Below are 22,537 nucleotides of genomic sequence, written 5' to 3'. Positions count from 1 at the left end.
CTTCATCTGAACACGATTTCAAAGCCGCATTTCAGTCCGACTTAGGGGGCGACATAAAAGACATCTGTGCGGGGTTCATGCACAGATGTCTATTGAAGCCACCCTCAAAGTCGCCAAAAGTAGTACTGTGATGGATCTGGATAAAATTTCTATTTTTAAATTGTTTTATTAAAACCACTAAAATTTTTAATCTCTTATATTTTCATAGTTTCTATATTGTTGTTTTTTTATATTTCTTTTTATATATGCATGTGTGAAAAGTATATGTCACAATAAGTGTTTATTTTCCTTGATAAGATTTGTCAGATATGAAATTAAGTTTTAAAAGTAATGAACTCAGCATTGAAAATATAAAGGATAAAGAACTGAAGATTGGGAGCAGATGCCATTTCTTTCCCTCATGTTTCAAACGTGTTCAACCCTTCCCCCCCTCTTCCTGTCTTCATCTCACTGGAGGAAGTCATGTCCCTGACCAGAGAACTGTTTTCCAAATAAGGACTTTCATTCCTTGCCCTTTGCTCCTGGACTTTAGCAATGCGTGCCATGTGCTACAGACGTCACAAGGAGGGGGAGGGTCGATGGGTGTGTATGTATAATGTGAACCAATCAAATGCATGCATTTGTGATTATATGCTTTTAATAAAAGGAAGCTGTGTGGGCCATAGCCCTTCTCTTTGAGCTGAGAAGCTGGAAAGGCGAGATGTGATCTTTTTTGTCTATGGATTGCACTGTCTCTCCATATTAATTTGAATCAAACGGCAGAATGGAGTTAGCCCTGAGGTTGTATCAGGGCCTCATACTCATCAGTACAGGAACTACTTTTGGAAATCAGTGCCGCAAAATCGGCATCACACCAACTGGGACAGTGCCATTGCCGGCAATAGGCTGCAATTTCACATGCGATTTGACCTGTCAAATCAGGCCGATGTGAACAGGGGCTAAAGGTCTTTAGGCTTTAATCCAAACTAGGTGAAGAAACATCAGAGTAAAGTAAATATCCTGGCAACTCCAGGCATTTTCTTTCACCTGACAGCAATTAGCAGTTGGGCAAAGCTTTGAAAACAGAGATGGCCGACTCTTATAAAGCAAGAACGGCTTCCCTATTTCCACTATTTTAAGTAGAATTTAAAGCAGTTGTAAATTTGAATATTTTTTTTTTAAAGCGGAGCTCCACCCTAAAGTGGAACTCACGCTGATCGGAACCCGCCCCCCCTCCGGTGTCACATTTGACACCTTTCAGGGGGAAGGGGGGTGCAGATACCTGTCTAAAGACAGGTATTTGCACCCACTTCCGGCCACACGTCACGGGCAAAAGACGGGTTTTTCCTGACTTCCCGTCTGTCCCCCGTTGTGTGCTGGGAACACTCGGCTCCCAGCACACAGCGTGTGAGCCAATCGGCGGGCGCAGCGCGACTCGCGCATGCGCCGTAGGGGAACCGGGTAGTGAAGCCGGAGAGCTTCACTTCCTGGTTCCCTCACTGAGGATGGCGGGGGGAGCAGCAGAGAGACGAGCGATCGCTCGTCCTCTGCTGTGGACGGCGCTGGATTCCAGGACAGGTAAGTGTCCTAATATTAAAAGTCAGCAGCTGCAGTATTTGTAGCTGCTGGCTTTTAATATATTTTTTTACTGGCACATCCGCTTTAACCACTTCAATACCAGCCACTTTTGCACCTTCCTGCCCAAGCCAATTTTCAGCTTTCAGCGCTGTCACCGTTTTAAATGAAAATTGCATGGTCATGCTACACTGTACCCAAACAACATTTTTATAATTTTTTTCCCACAAATAGAGCTTTCTTTTGGTGGTATTTGATCACCTCTACTGTTTTTATTTTTTGCTAAACGAATAAAAAAAGTCAAAAAATTTTGAAAAAAAAAAGTTTTTCTGTGTTTGTTATAAAATTTTGTAAATAGATTCTCTCCTTCACTGATAAAGGTGGCACATATGGGCACTGATATGCAGCACTGATTGTCACTCATAGGTGGCACTGATGGGCAACACTAATGGGCATCACTGGCAGGCATTTTTTATTGGGTGCCGATTGGCAGCTACCTGGGCACCAATTGGCATATCCCTGGTGGTCTAGGGTGGCATACCTGGTGATCCTGTGTGGTGGCCAACCACGACCCTAAGCACACAGCCAAAATAACAAAAGGAGTTTGCTATGAGACATCTCTGTGAATGTCCTTGAGTGGCCCAAGCAGAGCCCAGATTGAACATCTCTGGAGAGATCTTAAAATGTCTGTGCAACGACACCACTCATCCAACCTGATAGAGCTTAAGAGGTCCTGCAAAGAAGAATGGAAGAAATTGCCCCGAAAATAGGTGTGCCAAAGCTTGTAGCATCATACGCTAAGACTTGGCACCAATTACAGCCTCAAAGGTGCTTCAACAAAGTAATGAGCAAAGGCTGTAAATACATGGGATCTTTTTTTTTTTTTTTTTTATAAATTTGCAAAGACTTCATAACAAACTTCTTTTACGTTGTCATTATGGGGTACTGTTTGTCGAATTTTTAGGAAATTAATGAATTTAATCCATTTTGGAATAAGGCTTTAACATAACAAAATGTGGAAAAGTGAAGCGCTGTGAATACGATACTTTCCAAATGCACTGTAGGGAGTTAATAAGGGCCTATTAGAGTAAACTAAGGGTTAAGGGATTTAGCAGAGCAACATTTATTAGAAAGAGGGGGGGTTTTCCTCGCGCTAGGAGAATGAATATAAATGAATTTCAAATGGATAAGTGAATAAATAAATAGTGAGTAATTCCAGCAGCAACGCTAAACATGTGATATACACGCAAAAAGTAAAAAGAAAAAAGATGAGTTGCGCTAGGAGTCGCAACTTAATGCGAAAATAATATAAATAAATAAATGCATAAATGAATAAATGAATAAAGTGCTAGTGCAAAAAATAGCAAAAAAAAAGGGATGATGCCCAAACAGTCATGGGAAAAACCTTTCGGGGTAATTACAACAATCTGCTATTTGGGACCAAACGCTTAAAAAACTTTGTTAGTCCATTAGAATTGCATACTAATCAATTGCCAGGCAGTCCAAAAAGAGAGGGGAAATCAACAGCAGAACCCCAAAACATATGAATGTCCAAATAGATGGGCAAAAAACAGTTGCAGAGTAATAAAATGATCCAAATATTGAACAGCCTCTGGTCTCTGGTCAGAAGAAACATATATTCCCACCGAGAGGTAAGTAAGGGTGTGCTCTTACCAGATCCACGATCATAAAAAGCGTGTCGATCCACTCAGGTCATGGAGAAAACTCGGTCACAGCTGACAGGCAGAATATCCTCTCCAATGTGTTTAACGGCTCCACGTCCATCTGGCGAACCAGGGGAAGAAATAGGCTCAGAATGTGAAGTACCGTCAAATATTTATTAAAAATTGTGCAACATATACACAGCGGTACATATAATTTAAAATTGCCGGCTAAAACAAGCAAACAGATACAAATAAAAAACGTGCGCCCGTGCATCCGGGGTCACGTAAAACGCAATGACGTTCAGTGCGTGGCTCCGCCCTGATCGATTTCACCACAGATGGCGTTGTCAAAGGGCACGGGCGACGCACTGAACGTCAGCCTTATATGCCTACAGAGCAGGCAACCAAATTATATGTACCGCTGTGTATATGTTGCACAATTTTTAATAAATATTTGACGGTACTTCACATTCTGAGCCTATTTCTTCCCCTGGTTCGCCAGATGGACGTGGAGCCGTTAAACACATTGGAGAGGATATTCTGCCTGTCAGCTGTGACCGAGTTTTCTCCATGACCTGAGTGGATCGACACGCTTTTTATGATCGTGGATCTGGTAAGAGCACACCCTTACTTACCTCTCGGTGGGAATATATGTTTCTTCTGACCAGAGACCAGAGGCTGTTCAATATTTGGATCATTTTATTACTCTGCAACTGTTTTTTGCCCATCTATTTGGACATTCATATGTTTTGGGGTTCTGCTGTTGATTTCCCCTCTCATTTTGGACTGCCTGGCAATTGATTAGTATGCAATTCTAATGGACTAACAAAGTTTTTTAAGCGTTTGGTCCCAAATAGCAGATTGTTGTAATTACCCCGAAAGGTTTTTCCCATGACTGTTTGGGCATCATCCCTTTTTTTTGCTATTTTTTGCACTAGCACTTTATTCATTTATTCATTTATGCATTTATTTATTTATATTATTTTCGCATTAAGTTGCGACTCCTAGCGCAACTCATCTTTTTTCTTCTTCTTTCAACATTTATTAGAACACAATATTTTATTTTATTTTTTTATTTGACAGGTTTCAAATGACTTCATCTGCAGATCGAAGCTCATCCCTTTGATCTGCAGATGAAATAACAGAAAGATACAAAAATATACAATGTTTCTTTTTATCTTAGTATTAAAGTATTAAAGTTTTTTTTTGACAGCTCCAATTGGCGGACTTCATTATCACTTCAGCTATCAATGGGGGAACCCCATTGACAGCTGAATGAGTCATCGGTTATAAAGGATGTGGCAGCTTCGCTCCTTAACCACTTGCCGACCGGCTCACGCCATTATAAGTCGGCAAACTGGCACGGATGTGCAAAATCCTGTATGGTTACGTCGGGCCTTTAAGAGCCGCCAGAGGGCGTGTGCGAGCGCCCGCTGCACAACGGGGGACCCGATCGCGTGCACGAGCACCAGCATGGGGATTTGTGTAAACACTAAAATCCCTGTGCTGTCAGTGGAGAAGAGACATGTCGTTTGTTCCTAGTGAATAGGAACAATAATATGTCTCCTCTCTTACCTAGTTAGAACACACTGAGGGAACACACATGTTTAACCCCTTGATTTCCCCCTAGTGTTAACCCCTTCCCTACCAGTGACATTTACACAGTAATTTGTGCATTTTTATATCACTGATCGTTGTATAAATGTCAATGACCCCAAAAATGTGCCAAAAGTGTCCCATCTGTCCACTGTCGCAATCCCGATAAAATCGCAGATCGCTGCCATTACTAGTAAAAAAATAATAGTAAAAATGCCATAAATCTTTCCCATAGTTTGCAGACGCTATAACTTTTGCACAAGCCAATCAATATACGCTTATTGCGTTTTTTTTTTTTACCAAGAATATGTAGAAGAATATATATTGGCCTAAACAATTATAGCAAAAAGTAAAAAATATATAATTTTTTTTTTTAACCACTTCCATACAGAGCACTTACGCATCTTCCCGCCCTAGCCAATTTTCAGCTTTCAGCACAGTCACACTTTGAATGGCAATTGCGCGGTCATGCTACACTGTACCCAAACAAAATTGGCGTCCTTTTTTCCCCACAAATAGAGCTTTCTTTTGGTGGTATTTGGTCACCTCTGCGATTTTTTTTTTGCGCAACAACTAAAAAAAGACTGAAAATTTTGAAAAAAAATTATGTTTTTATTTTTTTCTGTAATTTTTTTTGTAAATAAGTAAGTTTTCTCTTTCAATTACGGGCACTGATATGGCGGCACTGATGGGCATCGATGAGGTAGTACTGACGGGCACAGATGAGGTGGCACTGATTGGCGGCGCTGGTATGCGGCACTGATGGGCACACATAGGCGGCACTGATGGGCACACATAGGCGGCACTGATAGGCACTCATGGGCGGCACAGATGGATACTTATGGGTGGCACAGATGGGCACTGATAGGTGGGCACTGGGCATGGATGGGCACTGTGGGGTGGCACTGATGGACACTGTGGGGTGGCACTGATGGACACTGTGGGGCGGCACTGATTTACCCATGTGTGCCAATCAGTGCCCATTTGTGGGCACTGATTGGCATCTTTTTTTTAATGCTTTTTTTTTTTTTGCCCTTCCCTGGTCCAGGGTGGGCTTCCCTGGTGGTCCAGTGTGGCGATCCGAGGGAGGGCTGCGCTGATAAACAATCAGTGCGAACCCCCCCCCTGTCAGGAGAGCCGCCGATTGGCTCTCCTCTACTCGCGTCTGTCAGACGCGAGTGAGGAAGAGCCATCAACGGCTCTTCCTGTTTACATCGTGATCAGCCGTGGTTGGACACGGCTGATCACGTGGTAAAGAGTCTCCGTGAGAGACTCTTTACCGAGATCGGTGTTGCGGGGTGTCAGACTGACACCCTGCAACAACGATCGCCGCGATGCGCGCCCCCGGGGGCGCGCAGCGGCTCAGAATCCTGAGTACGTCATATGACGTCCAGTCAGGATTCTACAACCACTTTGCCGCCGTCAATCTGTCATTGGCGGACGGCAAGTGGTTAATTTATGCCTTTTTTTTTTTTGTTTATAGCGCAGAGGTCATCAAATACCACCAAAAAAAGCTCTGTGGAAAAAAAGGATGCAAATTTTGTTTGGGTACAGCATTGCATGATCAGGCAATTACCAGTTAAAGCTGCTTTGGTCAGGAAGGGGGTAAAGTCTTCCTGGGCTGAAGTGGTTAACAGACATTTGGTGTTTTTTTTTCTTTACATTTCAGCTATCAGTGGGTGGAATTCCGCTGAAGGCTCAAGGAACCGAGCCTGAAAGAATCAGTGCATTTGCACAAATACAGATTCGCGTGCAAATGTTTAGTATTGGCACCGATACCTGTATTGCTGCAACCCTAACGTGTATGTATGAAAGTGAGTTGTGGATCTTCGATTGTAAGCTCCTTGAGGGCAGAGACTGATGTGAATGTACAATGTATATGTAAAGCGCTGTGTAAATTGATGGCGCTTTATAAGTACCTGAAAAACTAAAAGCATAAGAAAATGTACCTAGAAACCCCATACATCTGAATAATGCAACATTCAGATAAGTGCTGATAATAGTGAACATTATAGATGTCAAACCTACATTTGGAGAAAATAGCAGAAGCATTCAGAAAAAATAAACTCCTTGGCAACTGTTAAGCATGGGGGTGGATGTGATATGGCTTTAGGTTTGTGTGGTAGCCTGTGGCACAAATAATATTGTGTAGGCAGAGGGAAGAATAAGTTCCACCAAGAATCGTTTTATAAGTGAAGCTGATATTCCCTCTGATAGCTAAAATACAGGTATCTTCCGCTTTAAATCAGCAGTTGTCGAGACATGTCACTATCAAATGTCAGGTTGTGGTCGATTATTGTGTTACCTTCCTATATATAAAAAAAAAAAAATGCAATTTGAGCTGCCTAAACATCTAAACATTTCCATAGGATGGTCCCTTTACACTGGGAGTTTGGCCCCCGGGGAGCTGAAGACAATACATCTAACCCTCCTGTGTGTACAGACGGGGGCGATCGTAATTGCCTTGTTTTCATGCTGTGCTCTGATCTAGTTTTTCTACCTGAGCTTTGCATCAAATAATGATGTCTATGGGAAATCATGTAATACACAGGATAAAGAAAGACGTGCGGGTCACAAGACCTTAGGAGTATTGCTCAGTAGGTCCGTGGATGTAATGGTGATGTAGACCAGTGGTCATCAACCATGTCCTCAGGTCCCACTAACAGGCCAGGTTTGCAAGATAACTGAAATACATGACAGGTGATATCATTTTCTGCTTGGTGATTGCAGTATTCTATAGGTAGATTCAGAGAGATTGGCCCAACTCTGCGGCGGCGTAGCTTAGCGTGTTTAGGCTACGCCGCCATAAGTTAGCGAGGCAAGTACTTGATTCTCAAAGTACTTGCCTGCTAAGTTACGGCGGCGTAGCCTAAAGCGGGCGGGCGTAAGGGCGCCTAATTCAAATTTGTCTAAGGGGGCGTGTTTTATGTTAATGCAGCTTGACCAGAAGTTTTTTACGTTTTTTTTTAAACTCCGCATGCGCCGGGCACCCACATCTCCCAGTGTGCATTGCGGCCAAGTACGCCGCATGGGCCTATTGATTTTGACGTGGACGTAAACGACGTAAATCCCTATTCACGGGCCACTTACGCAAACGACGTAAAATTTTCGAATTTCGACGCGGGAACGGCGGCCATACTTAACATTACTATTCCATCTATTTGATGGAATAACTTTAGGCGGCCTATCTCTTACGTAAACGGCGTAAATGTACTGCGGCGGCCGGGCGTACGTTCGTGAATAGGCGTATCTACTAATTTACATATTCTACGCCGACCGCAATGGAAGCGCCACCTAGAGGCCAGCAGAAATATTGCAACCTAAGATAGGACGGCGCAAGCCGTCGCATCTTAGATATGTTTAAGCGTATCTCTGTTTGAGAATACACTTACACATAAGTCGGCGCAGATTCTGAGTTAGGTCGGCTTATCTGTAGATAAGCCGGCCTAACTCTTTCTGAATCTAGCTACTAGTCTGCATCTCCCCAAGGTAATACGTAAAACCTGGCCTGTTAGTGGGCCCTGAGGACAGGGTTGATGACCAGTGATGTAGATCACACCCTGGGCCTTACTAGAATTCCCATCCTTAAAAATTTACAGACGCCTTTCTTCATTATGAATGACATATTAAAAAATAAAATAAGAGTCCTTCGCACCCAGCTGGCCCGTGTGAAGCATTTATTTGCAGAAAAATATGCAAATCTCTAACAGGCAGCCCGTGTCTGAGCTCATCTTTGTTCTGCAATAAATTCTCTGAATTGTGAAAGCACATTTACTGCGAAATAGCGACTGGAGGAAAGAACACAACAGCACTATTATAAGGATGTCATTGGTACAAACAGAAAATAAACAAAGCCTTACACGCAGCCAAATGGGGATTTGTAACAACATAAATCCACAAAGGTACTGACAATCCTAAGGGCCCCTTTATAAGGCAGCAGTACAGTGATACGCAGCATCAAAGCTGAACTTTATTAGCCAGATTCAGAGAGACTTACGACGGGGTATCAGTAGATACGCCGTCGTAAGTCCTAATGTGCTCCGTCGTATCTTTAAGCGTATTCTGGAAACCAGATACACCTGAATTTGGCCAAGATACGACCGACGCAAGTCTCCTACGCCGTCGTATCTTGGGTGCGTATTTACGCTGGCCGCAAGGGGCGCTTCCGTTGATTTACGCGTTGAATATGTAAATGAGCTAGATACGCCGATTCACGAACGTACTTGCGCCCGCCGTTGTAATCGTTTACGTAAGGCGTTTTTCTGGTGTAAAGTTAAACCACCAAAAAGCTATTCTAAGTCGTTTAGGGTATGGACGTCGGAAGTGCCGTTGGATTTTACGTCGTTTACGTAAGTCGTACGTGGATGGGGCTGGGTGTAAGTGAGGTTTCACGTCGTACGCATTGTGATGTCGTATCGTAGGGAGTATTTGCGACGTGATTCTGAGCATGCGCGAGCATGCGCCGTTCGTTCGGCCATGCATTCACATGGGGTCACGATTCATTTCAATACAACACGCCCACTACCAGCCTACTTTGAATTACGCGGGCTTACGCCGGCCCATTTACGCTACTCCGCCTTAACTTAGGGGGCATTAAATGTATGTTTTATTACAAGCAGTTTAGGTGCCTTAATTTGACTTTGTATCAGACTCTTGCAATCTACTGTACAGTAGAGCAGGGGTGAACCTTTTCCTACTTTAAGTGGAAGTAAACACTCACATACATCCAGTGAAGTGAACGGCCTCAGATGATACACAGAGATAAAACAAATCTCCCTACATAAGTTTACATGCATTTTTTAATAAAATCGCATTTACATCCACTTTAAGGGCCAGATTCAATGTATGTGAATGCATGGAGGGCCCCATTCACCTTCTAATAAATGAAAACATTACACAGCCCCCCCACCTCTAGACCCCCTTTACATTACACAGCCCCCCTGCCACCTCTGGACCCCCTTTACATTACACAGCCCCCCCCACCTCTGGACCCCCTTTACATCACATAGCCCCACCCTGCACATCACACAGCCCCACCCTGGGTTACTAGATCCGAGACCCGGTTGAAGCCAATTCTGGCTTAGTTCGGGTCCCTGGCAAGCCATCGGACGTGCCGGCTGGTCACTCGGGCATCGGTTGTTATCCCAGGAGAGCCAACCACCAGCTCTAAAAAATAGTACCGGGTGTGCAGCTTCAGGCATCACCCCGGTATAACCCGTTCAAGCCGAGGCCACATATTTGCGTACGGTCAGAGCGTGAAGGGGTTAAAAAGTCTGGTCTGGGTACACGTAAATTCATCACATGCACTGATGGGCCGGACATTAAGCGGCGGCTGGCCAGATGCGGCCCGCAGGCCGCCGACCCCTGCAGTAGAGCCAAGAGAGGGGGAGAGGGAAGCAGCACAAAGCGATCAGACATCTGATGAATGAATGAATGAATGAATGAAAAACTTATAAAGCGCGGCGCATGCGAACTGAATCGCTTCTGGGCGCTAGTTGTTCGTGTCTCATGTCATCAAAAGAGCAGAGTTTTGATTCGTCTTCTGAAAGTCAGGTGGTTTTCCTCCAACCGAATGCTGGTTGGTAAAGCGTTCCATAGTCTAGGACCCTGAAAAGCAAACCTTCTTTCTCCTTTGGACTTGTATTTGGTTTTTGGTACCCTGACCAGATTTTGGTCGGTGGATCGCAGAACGCGATTCGAATTGTGAGGTTCTATCTTGTCGCAAGATGGTGGGGGGGGGAGGATTCTTGTCATCTGATGTAAGGGGGTTGCGTTCTGGACATCTGCTTATAATGAGAATAATAAAATTAGATGCCAGTTGAAATGGAGGGCACTGGTATCTTCCACAAGAGGCTTTATTGGAGACTGTTTAGACAGAACACCATGGCAGATACAACTGGCCTTTTGAGGGCAACCATAATGCTGAGGCAGCCCACAATAAAATGGAGTTGGACACCGAGTTAGAGGATAATGTTTGGTAGGAGACCTGTAAATGAAAGTGAAACTGCAGCGAAAAAAACACAACAACAACAGGTCCCCTCCCCTGCTAAACAGGGCTTTGCTGTGTGACAGAGCTGTGGAACCGCAACTTATTTGGCAAAAAAAAGTTAGGTCTCATATCTATGTTCCATCTTTTGCATTTTACAATTATTTTTAACAGTAAACTGAGTTTATATAGTGAAATACACTATACACTGTCTAAATGATTTGATGTTGAATTTTTAAAGCAGCGGTGTTCTGTCAGATAAGCAAACCTGTGAGATCAGCAGGCATGCCACTGCTTTTAAAATTCAACATCTAAAACAGAAGGAGTGCCAAGTACTGCATTTCCTGTATTTCACTACGGTATATAACCTAATTTTTCTGTTAGAAATAAGTGTAAAATGCAAAACTCCGGTGGGTATAACAAGATGTCTGCTTGCCCCCTTCTCACTGTATCCTTACTGTGGAGGATTGTGGGGTGTAGCAAGATGGTGGCGACGGAATGTCACTTTCGTTACACATTCTGACGGGTCGCCAAATCTGACGAGACACTGGCGCCTCCCAGTCCTTTAAGAGGTTTCTGATGCCGAGGGACGGGGGCTGGATTAGATAGGAGAATCACTCTATGCTATTGTGTTCTGACAGCGGACAGACTTCCCCACCATCAGAACACACTGATCAGTGCTGCTGGCTATGGACGGTGGCACTGATTGATTGGCCAAAAACAGACAGGCTGGTTGTACAGAAATCAATTTGTAGATCAACTTCAGTACAACCAAGGTGCCCAAACAGATAAAAATTTGGCTGGTCCCTGCTGAATTTTGTTCCATGGCTGGCTTTGCAAAGTAAGCCCTCGTTCATGCCGGTGCGACTTGGCAGGCCCAAATTACGTGACAAGTCACACCCGGTCAGCCATGGAAATGTTCAAATCGCTGCAACGCCGACCACCAATTCAAAAATACGTTCCTGAGCGATATTTGGCGATTTCAGCCCAGGTTCACACTGGGCCGCGGGAATGAAGCCGTGCGAGTTCAGCTGAACGCGCAAGATTTCACTCCTGCATGTCAGCCCCGATTTCGGCCGAGATTACAGAGACATCTGTGCAGGTTTCTGTGATACGCGCTTTGTCCTGTTATTACCCCACAACATCAGAACTTAGAAACTCGGGTCCAGGTACACTTTTAAAAGAAGAAAAGCCATTAGGTGTAGGTCACCAACAAAAATACCAGACTGAAAAAAATAAATCAGGTAACAAACCTCCTGTCTTTCAACATCCATGTTCCAGACAACAATACTGCCATCCGCGCTGCAGGAGATGAGCTGCCTGGAATGGTGGGCATAGGAGATGGACTGGATTTTATCACTGACAAAAGAAAAAAAGAAATCATCCGTTTTAATAAAATGTGGCAAACAAATGATAAAGATTTATGACCGGCCAAGTGATCATTTTAATGGAAATCATTAAAGACACCATACCATATTTTCAAGCATACCCAATACGTCTGTAAACACTGTTCATTTTAGGTTAGGCCTCCTGTACTCCTCGCTACAAGAGCCAAGGGGTGATGTCATGAAACAACTCTCCTGCCGTAGGGTTGCCACCTCATCCCTTTAAACCCGAACACATATGAATTACACAGGTTCTGAGGCCAATTTAATGCAGATAGGGCACCAAGTCAGTTTAATTACTACCTAAATTAGCCACAGAACCTGTGTAATTCATATGTGTTCGGGTTTAAAGGGATGAGGTGGCAACCCTATCTCCTGGGCACTCCTGAATTGCCCGATAGAGTTCCATATATGTGCCAAGCTTTGACCTTTGAAAACAAACCCATTTATCCTTGGCCACAATGTCATTGTAGATGAAAAATGCAAGCGGCATAGGTGAAATGTGGGCAGAGACCGCGGTATACACTCACCCGACACTTTATTAGGTACACCTCGCTAGTACCGGGTTGGACCCCCTTTTTCCTTCATTCTTTGTGGCATATATTTAACAAGGTGTTGGAAACATTCCTCAGAGATTTTGGTTCATAGTGACATCATAGATTTGTCGACTGCACATGATGTGAATATCTCCTGTTTCACCACATTCCAAAATGACTCTATTGGATGAGATCTGGTGACTGGAGTACAGGGACCTCATTGTCATGTTCAAGAAACCAGCGGTGAGATGATTGGAGCTTTGGGACATGGTGCATTATCCTGCTGGAAGGAGCCATCAGAAGACGGGTACACTGTAGTGATAAAGGGATGGGCATGGTCAGCAACAATACTCAGGTAGGCCGTGGCGTTTAAACGATGCTCAATTGGTACTAAAGAGCCCAAAGTGTGGCAAGAAAATATCCTCCACACGATTACACCACCGCCACCAGCCTGAACCATTGATACAAGGCAGGATGGATCCATGTTTATGCCAAATTCTGACCCTACCAATCGCAGCTGAAATTGAGACTCATTAAACCAGGCAACGTTTTTTCAATCTTCTATTGTCCAATTTTGGTGAGCCTGTGCAAACTGTAGCCTCAGTTTTCTGTTTTTAGTTGACATGAGAGACATCGTTTAGCAAGAATGGGGGGCACCACATCGTAATGCCGATGTGTAGAATAGAACTGTATTGAAATGTCACTCGTGGCATTCTGATCAAGTTCTGTGCAAAAAAAAAAAACAGCAAAGTCGTACGATTCACTGGGCACTGTGTCACAGTACACACTAGAGGCCATGTTCTTCATGCAGCTCGCTGGCGTGAAAAGGCCATAATGACTATGTGGGCATACAATACCAGGCTTTGTTCAGGTCACAACTGCTTCGCTCCCCATGGTAATATGAATGGAAAGGCGGCTTGAAGCAGGCTGGAAAGTGATCGGTTGCACCAGCATTTTGAATCATCACTTTGACCTGTAACCTGCACCCTATATACATGCAGTGTTAAAAGGTACACGTCTTTGGTAATCGCAGTGACTGACACCATTACCGGAAGAGATCAGAAATCATGATGGGCACAGCACAGACCCTGCACACTCACAGTACTGTGGTCTATAGCACATAATGTTCTTCACTGAGCCTTTGTGTGCACTCAACCACTGCAGCTAAAACCCTCCTTTAGCCCTAGGGCCACGGGACACAAGTCAGGCACTTCATTTGGACACTTTGGGGTTGACCTACTAAAGCTGGAGAGTGAAAAATCTGGTGCAGCTCTGTATAGCAACCAAGCAAGTGCCAGCTTTCTTTTTTGTTAAAGTGGTTGTATACCCTGTGATACAACTTGCACCTACAGGTAAGCTGACATTAAGGCTTACCTGCAAGTGCTTGGAATATCTCCTTAACCTACATGGTTAAGGAGATATTTGCAGAAAATCGGGCACCTAGACAACGGCTCAGGCGCACTGAGCGTGCTGGGTCTTCAATGGGAAAGTGCAGGAAATGCACGCATGCGCGGGAGTGATGTCATCGCCGCTCCAGCCAGTCACAGCACCGGAGCGGCGATACCCGGAAGTCACTCTGGGTATAATGGCGGAGGAGAGGAACGAGGGTCGCTGCGGAGGCTTCGATCTAAGGCAAGTAATTCATAATGAGCTAGTATGCTAGTCATACTAGCTCATTATGCCTTTTCTTGCAGGCTTTTTTTTAATTATTTTTTTGGGGTATACAACCGCTTTAACGAAATAAGCTGGAGTTAGCCCTGGTTCACATTGATGCTACTTCGAAACTGCGCTAATTCACTTGAAGTAGTGCGATTTCAAAGTAGCAAGGTCAGCAGGATTCCAGGTGCTACTTGATAGACATCTGTGTGGCTTCAGGCACAGATGTCTATGGAGGTCGCACCTGAAATCGGAAAAAGTAGTGCGGGAACTACTTTTTATAAATCGGTGTTGCACCGATTGGAACAGTGCCATTGCCTCCAATAGGCTGCGACTTGTCATACGATTGGAACTCTCAAATCGCATGACAAAATCGCTCCAATGTGAGCCTAGGCTTAGAAGTGGATTGGCTACCATGCACAGCTGCACCACATTTTGCACTCTCCACTTTTATTAAATCATCCCCTGTGCATCTAGCCAAAAAAAAAAGAAGGGGGGGGGAACAACAGTTCTTTAACAAGGTGTCTGTACAAAAGTCTGAGAATCACATCTCACAAGGCATTTCTCTATAGAAGGAGTGAAATGCTCCACGGCCTGTTTCCAGGCAACAGATATTACCGGGCCTCCCTAGGTGCACAATGCACAGTGGGATTGTGTGCAAAAACGGACACATTATTGGACACAGATGACATCTTCATAACGGAGAACAACAGCAACAGTTGTCATGGATTAATCAGTGACTCAAATGTCATTTTATTATTACACCCAAATAAAACTCACAGCTTGGCATTTTTTTAATATATATATATATTTTTTTTAAGAGAAATGCAGGGAGAGGTAAATATTAACTCTGTGTTTCTTAAATGTACTTCAAGTGTGTGTGTGTAGTATATATACACCTACACCTACACATAGATACACAAACACACACAGTGCATCCGGAAAGTATTTACAGCACTTAAAATGTTTCATTTTTAAAATTATTCCAAAATGTATTAAAGCGGAGCGCCACCCTAAAGTGGAACGCACGCTGATCGGAACGCTCCCCCCCTCCGGTGTCACATTTTACACCTTTCAGGGGGAGGGGGGTGCAGATACCTGTCTAAAGACAGGTATTTGCACCCACTTCTGGCCACACAATCTCGGGCAGACTGTGAGCATGACATCACCGCCCGTCCCCCCCCGTTGTGTGCTGGGAACACTCGGCTCCCAGCACACAGCGGGAGCCAATCGGCAGGCGCAGCGTGACTCGCGCATGCGCCGTAGGGAACCGGGCAGTGAAGCCGGAGCTCTTCACTTCCTGGTTCCCTCGCCGTGGATGGCGGGGGGAGCAGCAGAGTGACGACCGATCGCTCGTCCTCTGCTGCGGACAGCGCTGGACTCCAGGACAGGTAAGTGTCCCAATATTCAAAGTCAGCAGCTGCAGTATTTGTAGCTGCTGGCTTTTAATATTTTTTTTTCAGCGGACATCCGCTTTAAATTCATTTTCCTCAAAATTCTACATACAATTCCCCATATAACAGGGATATGCAATTAGCGGACCTTCAGCTGTTGCAAAACTACAAGTCCCATCATGCCTCTGGGTGTAATGCTTGTGGCTGTCAGACTCTTGCTATGCCTAATGGGACTTGTAGTTCCGCGACAGCTGGAGGTCCGCTAATTGCATATCCCTGCCATATAATGACAATGTGAAAGAATTTTGTTGGAAACCTTTGCAAAATGTATTACGAATAAAAAACAAAAAATCTCATGTACATAAATATTCTCATCCTTTGCCATGACACTCAAATTGAGAAAATTCCAATCCTGTTTCCACCGATCATCCTTGAGATGTTTCTACAAGTTGATTGGACATGATTTGGAAAGGCACACACCTGTCTATAGAAGGTCCCACAGTTATCAGTGCATGTCAGAGCACAAACCTTAGAGACAGGATTGTATCGAGGCACAGATCTGGGGAAGGGTACAGAAAAATGTCTGCAGCATTGAAGGTCCCAATCAGCACATTGGCATAAATGATCCTTAAATGGAAGAAGTTTGGAACCCCCAGGACTCTTCTTAGAGTGGGCCACCCGGCCAAACTGAGCGATCAGAGGAGAAGGGCCTTAGTCAGGGAGGTGACCAAGAACCTGATGGTCACTCTGACAGATCTCCAGCATTTCTCTGTGGAGAGAGCAGAACCTTCCAGAAGAACAAACATCTCTGCAGCACTCCACAAATCAGATTCTAAACATCTTTGGGAACTAACCAGAGATCTTCTGTGGATGTAGGCTGCCTGAAATCCTTCTGTCTCTTCATGTAATCTCAGACAGACTCCATGATGGGGAAATCAGGGCTCCACCGAGGCCAAACCATCACTTCCAGGACTCCTTGCTCTTCTATACTCAGATTACAGTTCCTAATGACATTTGCCTGTATTTTTGGGGTCATTGTCCCACTACAGAATAAATTTGGGACCAATCACACCTTCCTCATGGTATGACACGATGGATAAATATCAGTCTGTATTTCTCAGCATTGAAGACAACATCGATCCTGACCAAACCTATGTACATTCACACATACATATGCAGCAAATAAGGTCAAAGTAAGGCGAGAACTTCTTATCTGCGTATTCCAGGTCAATGTCTTAAAGCGGAGTTCCAGCCTTTTTATGTTTATTAAAAGTGCGGCCGCCTGGAACGTCTCCCTCTACCGACGCCTCCATTCACACTGTGGGCACTCAGTGCTCATCCGCGAGTCGCGCTGCGCTCTAGTAGTGGACAGGCGATCTCCTGGGAGCCGTCACAGGTCCCTGGAGATCTCCTAGAGAGAGGGGCCGCCTAAGGCTAGAGAAGTCGCCACCTAGGCGGCCCTGTAGGTGGAAGTAGGACAGGAAGTCCCACTCCTACAGAAGCCCCCACCCCCCCCCCCAAAATGACATGCTTAAAAACACTCCTTGCCCCCTTACATGCCACATAGTTTTTTTGGGGGGTGGGGGCTTCAGTAGGAGTGGGACTTCCTGTACCACTTCCTCCTTCCGCCCAGGGACCGGTTAGGCCAGTGATGGCGAATCTTGGCACCCCAGATGTTTTGGAACTATATTTCCCATGATGCTCAACTACACTGCAGAAAGCATGATCATGGTAAATGTCGTTCCAAAACATCTGGGGTGCCAAGGTTCGCCATCACTGGCTTAGGCGATACGTCATATCGCCTACGGCCACCCCTCCCTGTAAGTGATCGCCTGGGAGACGTGACAGGTACCAGGCGATCGCCTGACCACTCAGAGCGCAGTGCCGCTCGCGCATGCGCAGTGAGTGGCCGGCCACTTTTGGGTGGAACTCCGCTTTAAAGACTGAAGCAACTGGATTAGTATAAGGCCTTGTTCACATGGGCGTACCCAAGCATACACCTCAAAGGCCACGTGCATACGGACTGCATTCAGGGACCTGCATTCTATGTGAATGAGGCAAAATAGTCTGGCAATAAAAGTATAAACAAAGTAGTAAGCACACTATGATTTCATTACTAAAATCCACTTTAGTGAGCATGTAATAAAAGAAAAAAATGGAGCCCTGCCATCCGTCCACACAATGATGTTCCTCGATACAGATTTATTGGAAACTATGTTAAATTGGCAGCCTAATGCTCCATCATCCGTGCTTACTTGTGCCCTTGTAGTTCCAGTGCCGTTCCTTTTCGTCCCCCAATGTCCCACATGATGATGGAATGATCGGAGCTGCCTGAGAACAGAAGTCTTTGAACTGGATCCCAGCACAAGGTGGTCACCCCAGCTATAAGGAAAGAAAGTGCACAGATGTACAACATCAATTTAAAACAAAATAATTTACAGTAAAACCTTGGTTTGAGAGTGTTTTGAAAGACAAGCTCATTTTTTTTTTAATTTTGACTTGATATACAAGCGATGTCTTGAAATAAGAGTAGCATCACGTCGCACTCGCAACAGAGTATAAAAGAGAAGAGAGGCGACTCAAAGTGTAGCAATATGGTTACATTTAATGAAGGTACAACATTTAGCAACTCACATGGTTGATTAAAGCGGGAGTTCACCCAAAAATCAACTTTCTGCAGTTAGATCCAGCATACTGCTGACATCTGCAGTATGCTGGTCTTTATTTTATTTTGGTACTTATCGTTTTAGCAGTAATTCTTCTATGCCTTCATGGTATAGGCGTTCCCTTCAAGACAAGCAAGTTGATTGACAGCCTTCGATAGCGCGTCACGGCTTCCGAAGATACACGAGTGACGCTCGGCAATTTACGGCGCCTGCGCAGTCAGCTCTACACGGAAGGCGCAGGCGCCGTAAACAGCCAAGTGTCACCTTGGCTGTTTTCGGAAGCTGTGACGTGCTATCGAAGGCCGTCAATCAACTTGCTTGCCTTCGGGAACGCCCATTCCCCGAAGGATTCCCCACTCGGAGCCATACAAGAAATACTGCTATAACGATAAGTACCAAAAAAAAGACCAGCATACTGCAGATGTCAGCAGTATGCTGGATCTAACTGCAGAAAGTTGATTTTTGGGTGAACTCCCGCTTTAATAGAGGCACATCTAGATATGTAGGCATCTGGGGTAAAGATGTCCACATAAACCATCCTCCTCACTGCCATCAGTGTCATCACTTCCACACTGCACTCCACGAGTGCTTCAAGCCTCAGTTTCAGATCACTGTACTGCAGGGTAGTCTTTACAATCATGATAGCAGACTGACAGCAGTGAGAGTCGGCGGTGCGGCGGACAGCTTTGTACTAATTTTGCACTTAATTTCGTATGCACTTTATTGTATTTTTTCAGGCTGTCAGTGCTGTGGTACTCATACCCTTTCTTTCAGGTAAAATAGTTTAGAGAGGCATATTTGAAGTGTCTTGAATGGGACTCTTCTTTTATATTATCCTGGGTAATACAGAACACAAAAAAAGAGTGCTGTGTAAAATGTGATTACCACCATTCTAAAGAATAGACAATGTTAGGCTGTTCCATCATAGCACAGTCATGGAAAAAGCTCAGCTAAAAGATCAGAGGATTAAGAGAAGTCTAGGCGAGTAAATTGCTGTAATTAGAGGTTAGTGTTAATTCCTAGATGCTTAGCACAGCCTTGGGAAGGTGTGGATGAATGTCATTTGAAAGGACTTTTTCTCTGTAACATTTACACAATACCCTGGAGTTCAGCTGGCTGCTGAGATGAATGTGACGTGTACAGCATTGCAGAGAAGGAATATACAAAAGCACAGCACAGAAAAATCTAAAAATGTCCCGATACAAAATGATATAATTCGAATTAGTAGTGGTGACATGCAGGGGCAGCGCCGGCCCGGAGGAGCTTTACTACATAGATAAAATAACGTCCCGTTATGAAATCATTCCACTGAAGCCCACTCACCTGTATGTCCCTTAAATGTGGTAATGAGGCTGCAGTTGTCTTGTTCAAGTTTTAGAATCGTAACCTGTCCAGAATGGTCCCCGACAAATACGTGTTTCGTCTCCACATCAAATCTGTCAAGCCGATGTTAAGGGACAAACAAAAGCAGGGTCTTTTATCTCGTATGCTCTTAATAGTAATCACATTCAGTACTTGTATCAGCATTCATCTTTAAAGGGGTTGTAAAGGTTCAATGTTTTTTTTCCTAAATAGCTTCCTTTACCTTAGTGCTAGCACGACACTCCACACCAGGGAGAAAGCCTCGCATTACTGTGTGGAGTTACAGACAGAAGAACAGGAAGTGAGGATTTCTCAGAAGAAATAAGGACATTTAAGAGGTAAGTGAAGGAGGACTGCACTAAGGTAAAGGAAGCTATTTAGGAAAAAAAAATTATTGTACCTTTACAACCCCTTTAAAGGCTTAGGCCCAGATTCTCGTAGAATGGCGTAACTTAGGGCGGGCGTAACGTATGTCATTTACGTTACGCCGCAAGTTTTTCAGGCAAGTGCTTTATTCACAAAGAACTTGCCTGTAAAGTTGCAGCGGTGTAGCGTAAATCACCCGGCGCAAGCCCGCCTAATTCAAAATAGGCGGGTAGGCGCCGTCCGTAAAATATCCCAGGGTGCATTGCTCCAAATGACGTCGCAAGGACGTCATTGGTTTCGACGTGAACGTAAATGGCGTCCAGCCCCATTCACGGAAGACTTACGCAAACTACGTAAATTTATAAATTTTGACGCGGGGACAGCGGCCATACTTAACATTGGTTGCCCCTCATATAGCAGGGGCAACTTTACACCGGAAAAACCTAACGTAAACGTTGTAACTTTACTGCGTCGGCCGCGCGTACGTTCGGGAATTCGCATATCTAGCTAATTTGCATACTCGACGGGGAAAACGACGGAAGCGCCACCTTGCAGTTAAGATCCGACGGCGCAAGAGCCTTACGCCTGTTGGATCTAATGGATATCTATGCGTAACTGATTCTAGGAATCAGTCGCATAGATACGACGGCCCAGATTAGGACTTACGACGGCGTACATGGCGTTGCGCCGTCGTAAGCCCTTTGAGAATCTGGGCCTTAGCTTACCTTTACCAAAAATCTGCCTATGCATGTAAAGAGTGCCGGTATTAAAAGCAAAACTCTGCAAGTCTGACCAAAATTAAATAATGCCCTTGCTATAGATGTAGGCCATGTACATACCTCCCAAAGCCTGGCCGAAAAACTCCCAGAGATGGCATCATCCCATCTTGCCTTGTTGCTATTGGTTGACCTAGATGGACTTGTGTCTTTTTTTTCAACCAGACTACGTAACACAATGGGGTTGATTTACTAAAACTGTTGAGTGCAAAGTCTGGTGCAGCTCTGTAGGTTTTTTTTTTTTGTTAACCAGCTCTACATGTTCGGCAATTTTCGGAGGCAAGCGCCATGCCTGCGCAGTACATAGGGGGTGGCATAATCCGCCGGGGGACAATTTTCGGCAAGACACCAGCTCTTTCTCAAGTTTGCCATTTTGGATGTCTGAAGGACATCCTGAGCCACAAAGCACCTGGATTTTGGCAGTGCTGGATTTACCAGCCATTTGTTACCTGGATATTGTAGTTCAGAGCGGTGTTACTCTTTTTTAATAAACCTGCAAGTTTAAAAATACAGAAACCATGGGATTGGGGGGGGGGGGGGTGCGGGAGAGCCAAGCCAGGTTTTTTTTCTTTTTTTTGGGTTTGTTTTGTTTGTCGTTCCTCTCGTCTTCTCTTTGGAGATTGGAGGATAATGTGTGTATGTGAGCGTTTCCCGTTACCCAAGGGTGCCCTGGAGAGAGGAATACAGGAGGATAGATCATAGAAATCTAAAGGGGAAAGGGGAATAAGTGTAGCCAGAGATTTTTTTCTCAGAAAATAGGCGAAGGAACTCAACCACAACCCCCAAAAAAACCCTCCCATAGGGGTGTGCTATGTGCAGAGTTCTTGGGTGTGCCTGGTACATAGTACAGAGTTTAGGGATGTGCTACGTGCAGAGTTCCGGGGTGCACTACATGCAGAGTTCCGGGTGCGCTTGATACATAGTACAGAGTTTAGGGATGTGCTATGTGCAGAGCTAAAGGGTGTGCTGCTTGAGCTGAAAAAAAGCCCTGAGTGTAACATGTTAAAAGGATTTATAGGGGCAAATTGTAAGCATTGCATTTGTCTGTCTCTGTATATTGTTTTTTATATATACTCGATTGTAAAACAAGATTTGTTGTTATAAAGGAAAAAAGGGATTAATAAAAAAAAAAAAAAAAGACAGAAACCAACCTGAAAGTAAAAGGTCACACATTTATGTGAATGGGTTTACAAAAACTTTAGAGTGACCCTGTCGGGAAATCAGAAGTAGCTAGAAAAGCTCTTCCTGCAAAAGGAGAATGCAAATTTTCCTGCTTAACTGAGCAGAGATTTTCCTCTGTAGTCTGCCTAGAAACCAAAAATTCATGGATGCCGATCCCCTGCAGCCCTTAGTGGTTCCTTCTGCAGACCTCCATGGCACTACAGGACATGGAGCGAGGTGGAAGGAACCATTGGGTGCAGCAGGGGGTCAAGAGTTCACTCCAGAGTGTTGCTTTCTCAGTAGTCTTGAGGATGATACCTTTTCATCAGTACATTTGGTGGCACCGACAGCAGGAGATGTGAGGACTGTCTCCTTGTTTGCAGAGAGCTCATTTTAGACTGACCAATTTAGTTCAGTGAAAGAGAAAGCAGGTGC

At 44.6% G+C, this 22,537-nt stretch overlaps 1 protein-coding gene across 2 annotated transcripts in view; it reads right to left on the bottom strand.

The window, feature by feature from the left end:
- WDFY2 (WD repeat and FYVE domain containing 2) overlaps positions 1–22,537 on the bottom strand; it is a 131,039-nt gene that overhangs the window by 14,260 nt on the left and 94,242 nt on the right. For both annotated transcript variants that reach the window (XM_040340332.1, XM_040340333.1), the window contains exons 6-8: positions 19,761–19,873; positions 18,027–18,153; positions 12,054–12,159 (exon numbers count right to left, since the gene is read on the bottom strand). In XM_040340332.1, coding sequence (XP_040196266.1) covers positions 12,054–12,159; positions 18,027–18,153; positions 19,761–19,873 — 346 coding nt within the window. The remainder of the gene's footprint in view (positions 1–12,053; positions 12,160–18,026; positions 18,154–19,760; positions 19,874–22,537) is intronic.

The sequence above is a fragment of the Rana temporaria genome, chromosome 2 (genome assembly GCF_905171775.1).
Source record: "Rana temporaria chromosome 2, aRanTem1.1, whole genome shotgun sequence".
Classification (NCBI taxonomy): Eukaryota; Metazoa; Chordata; class Amphibia; order Anura; family Ranidae; genus Rana; species Rana temporaria.
The sequence above is the reverse complement of the archived record's forward strand: the minus strand, read 5'-3'. Positions and strand labels throughout refer to the sequence as shown.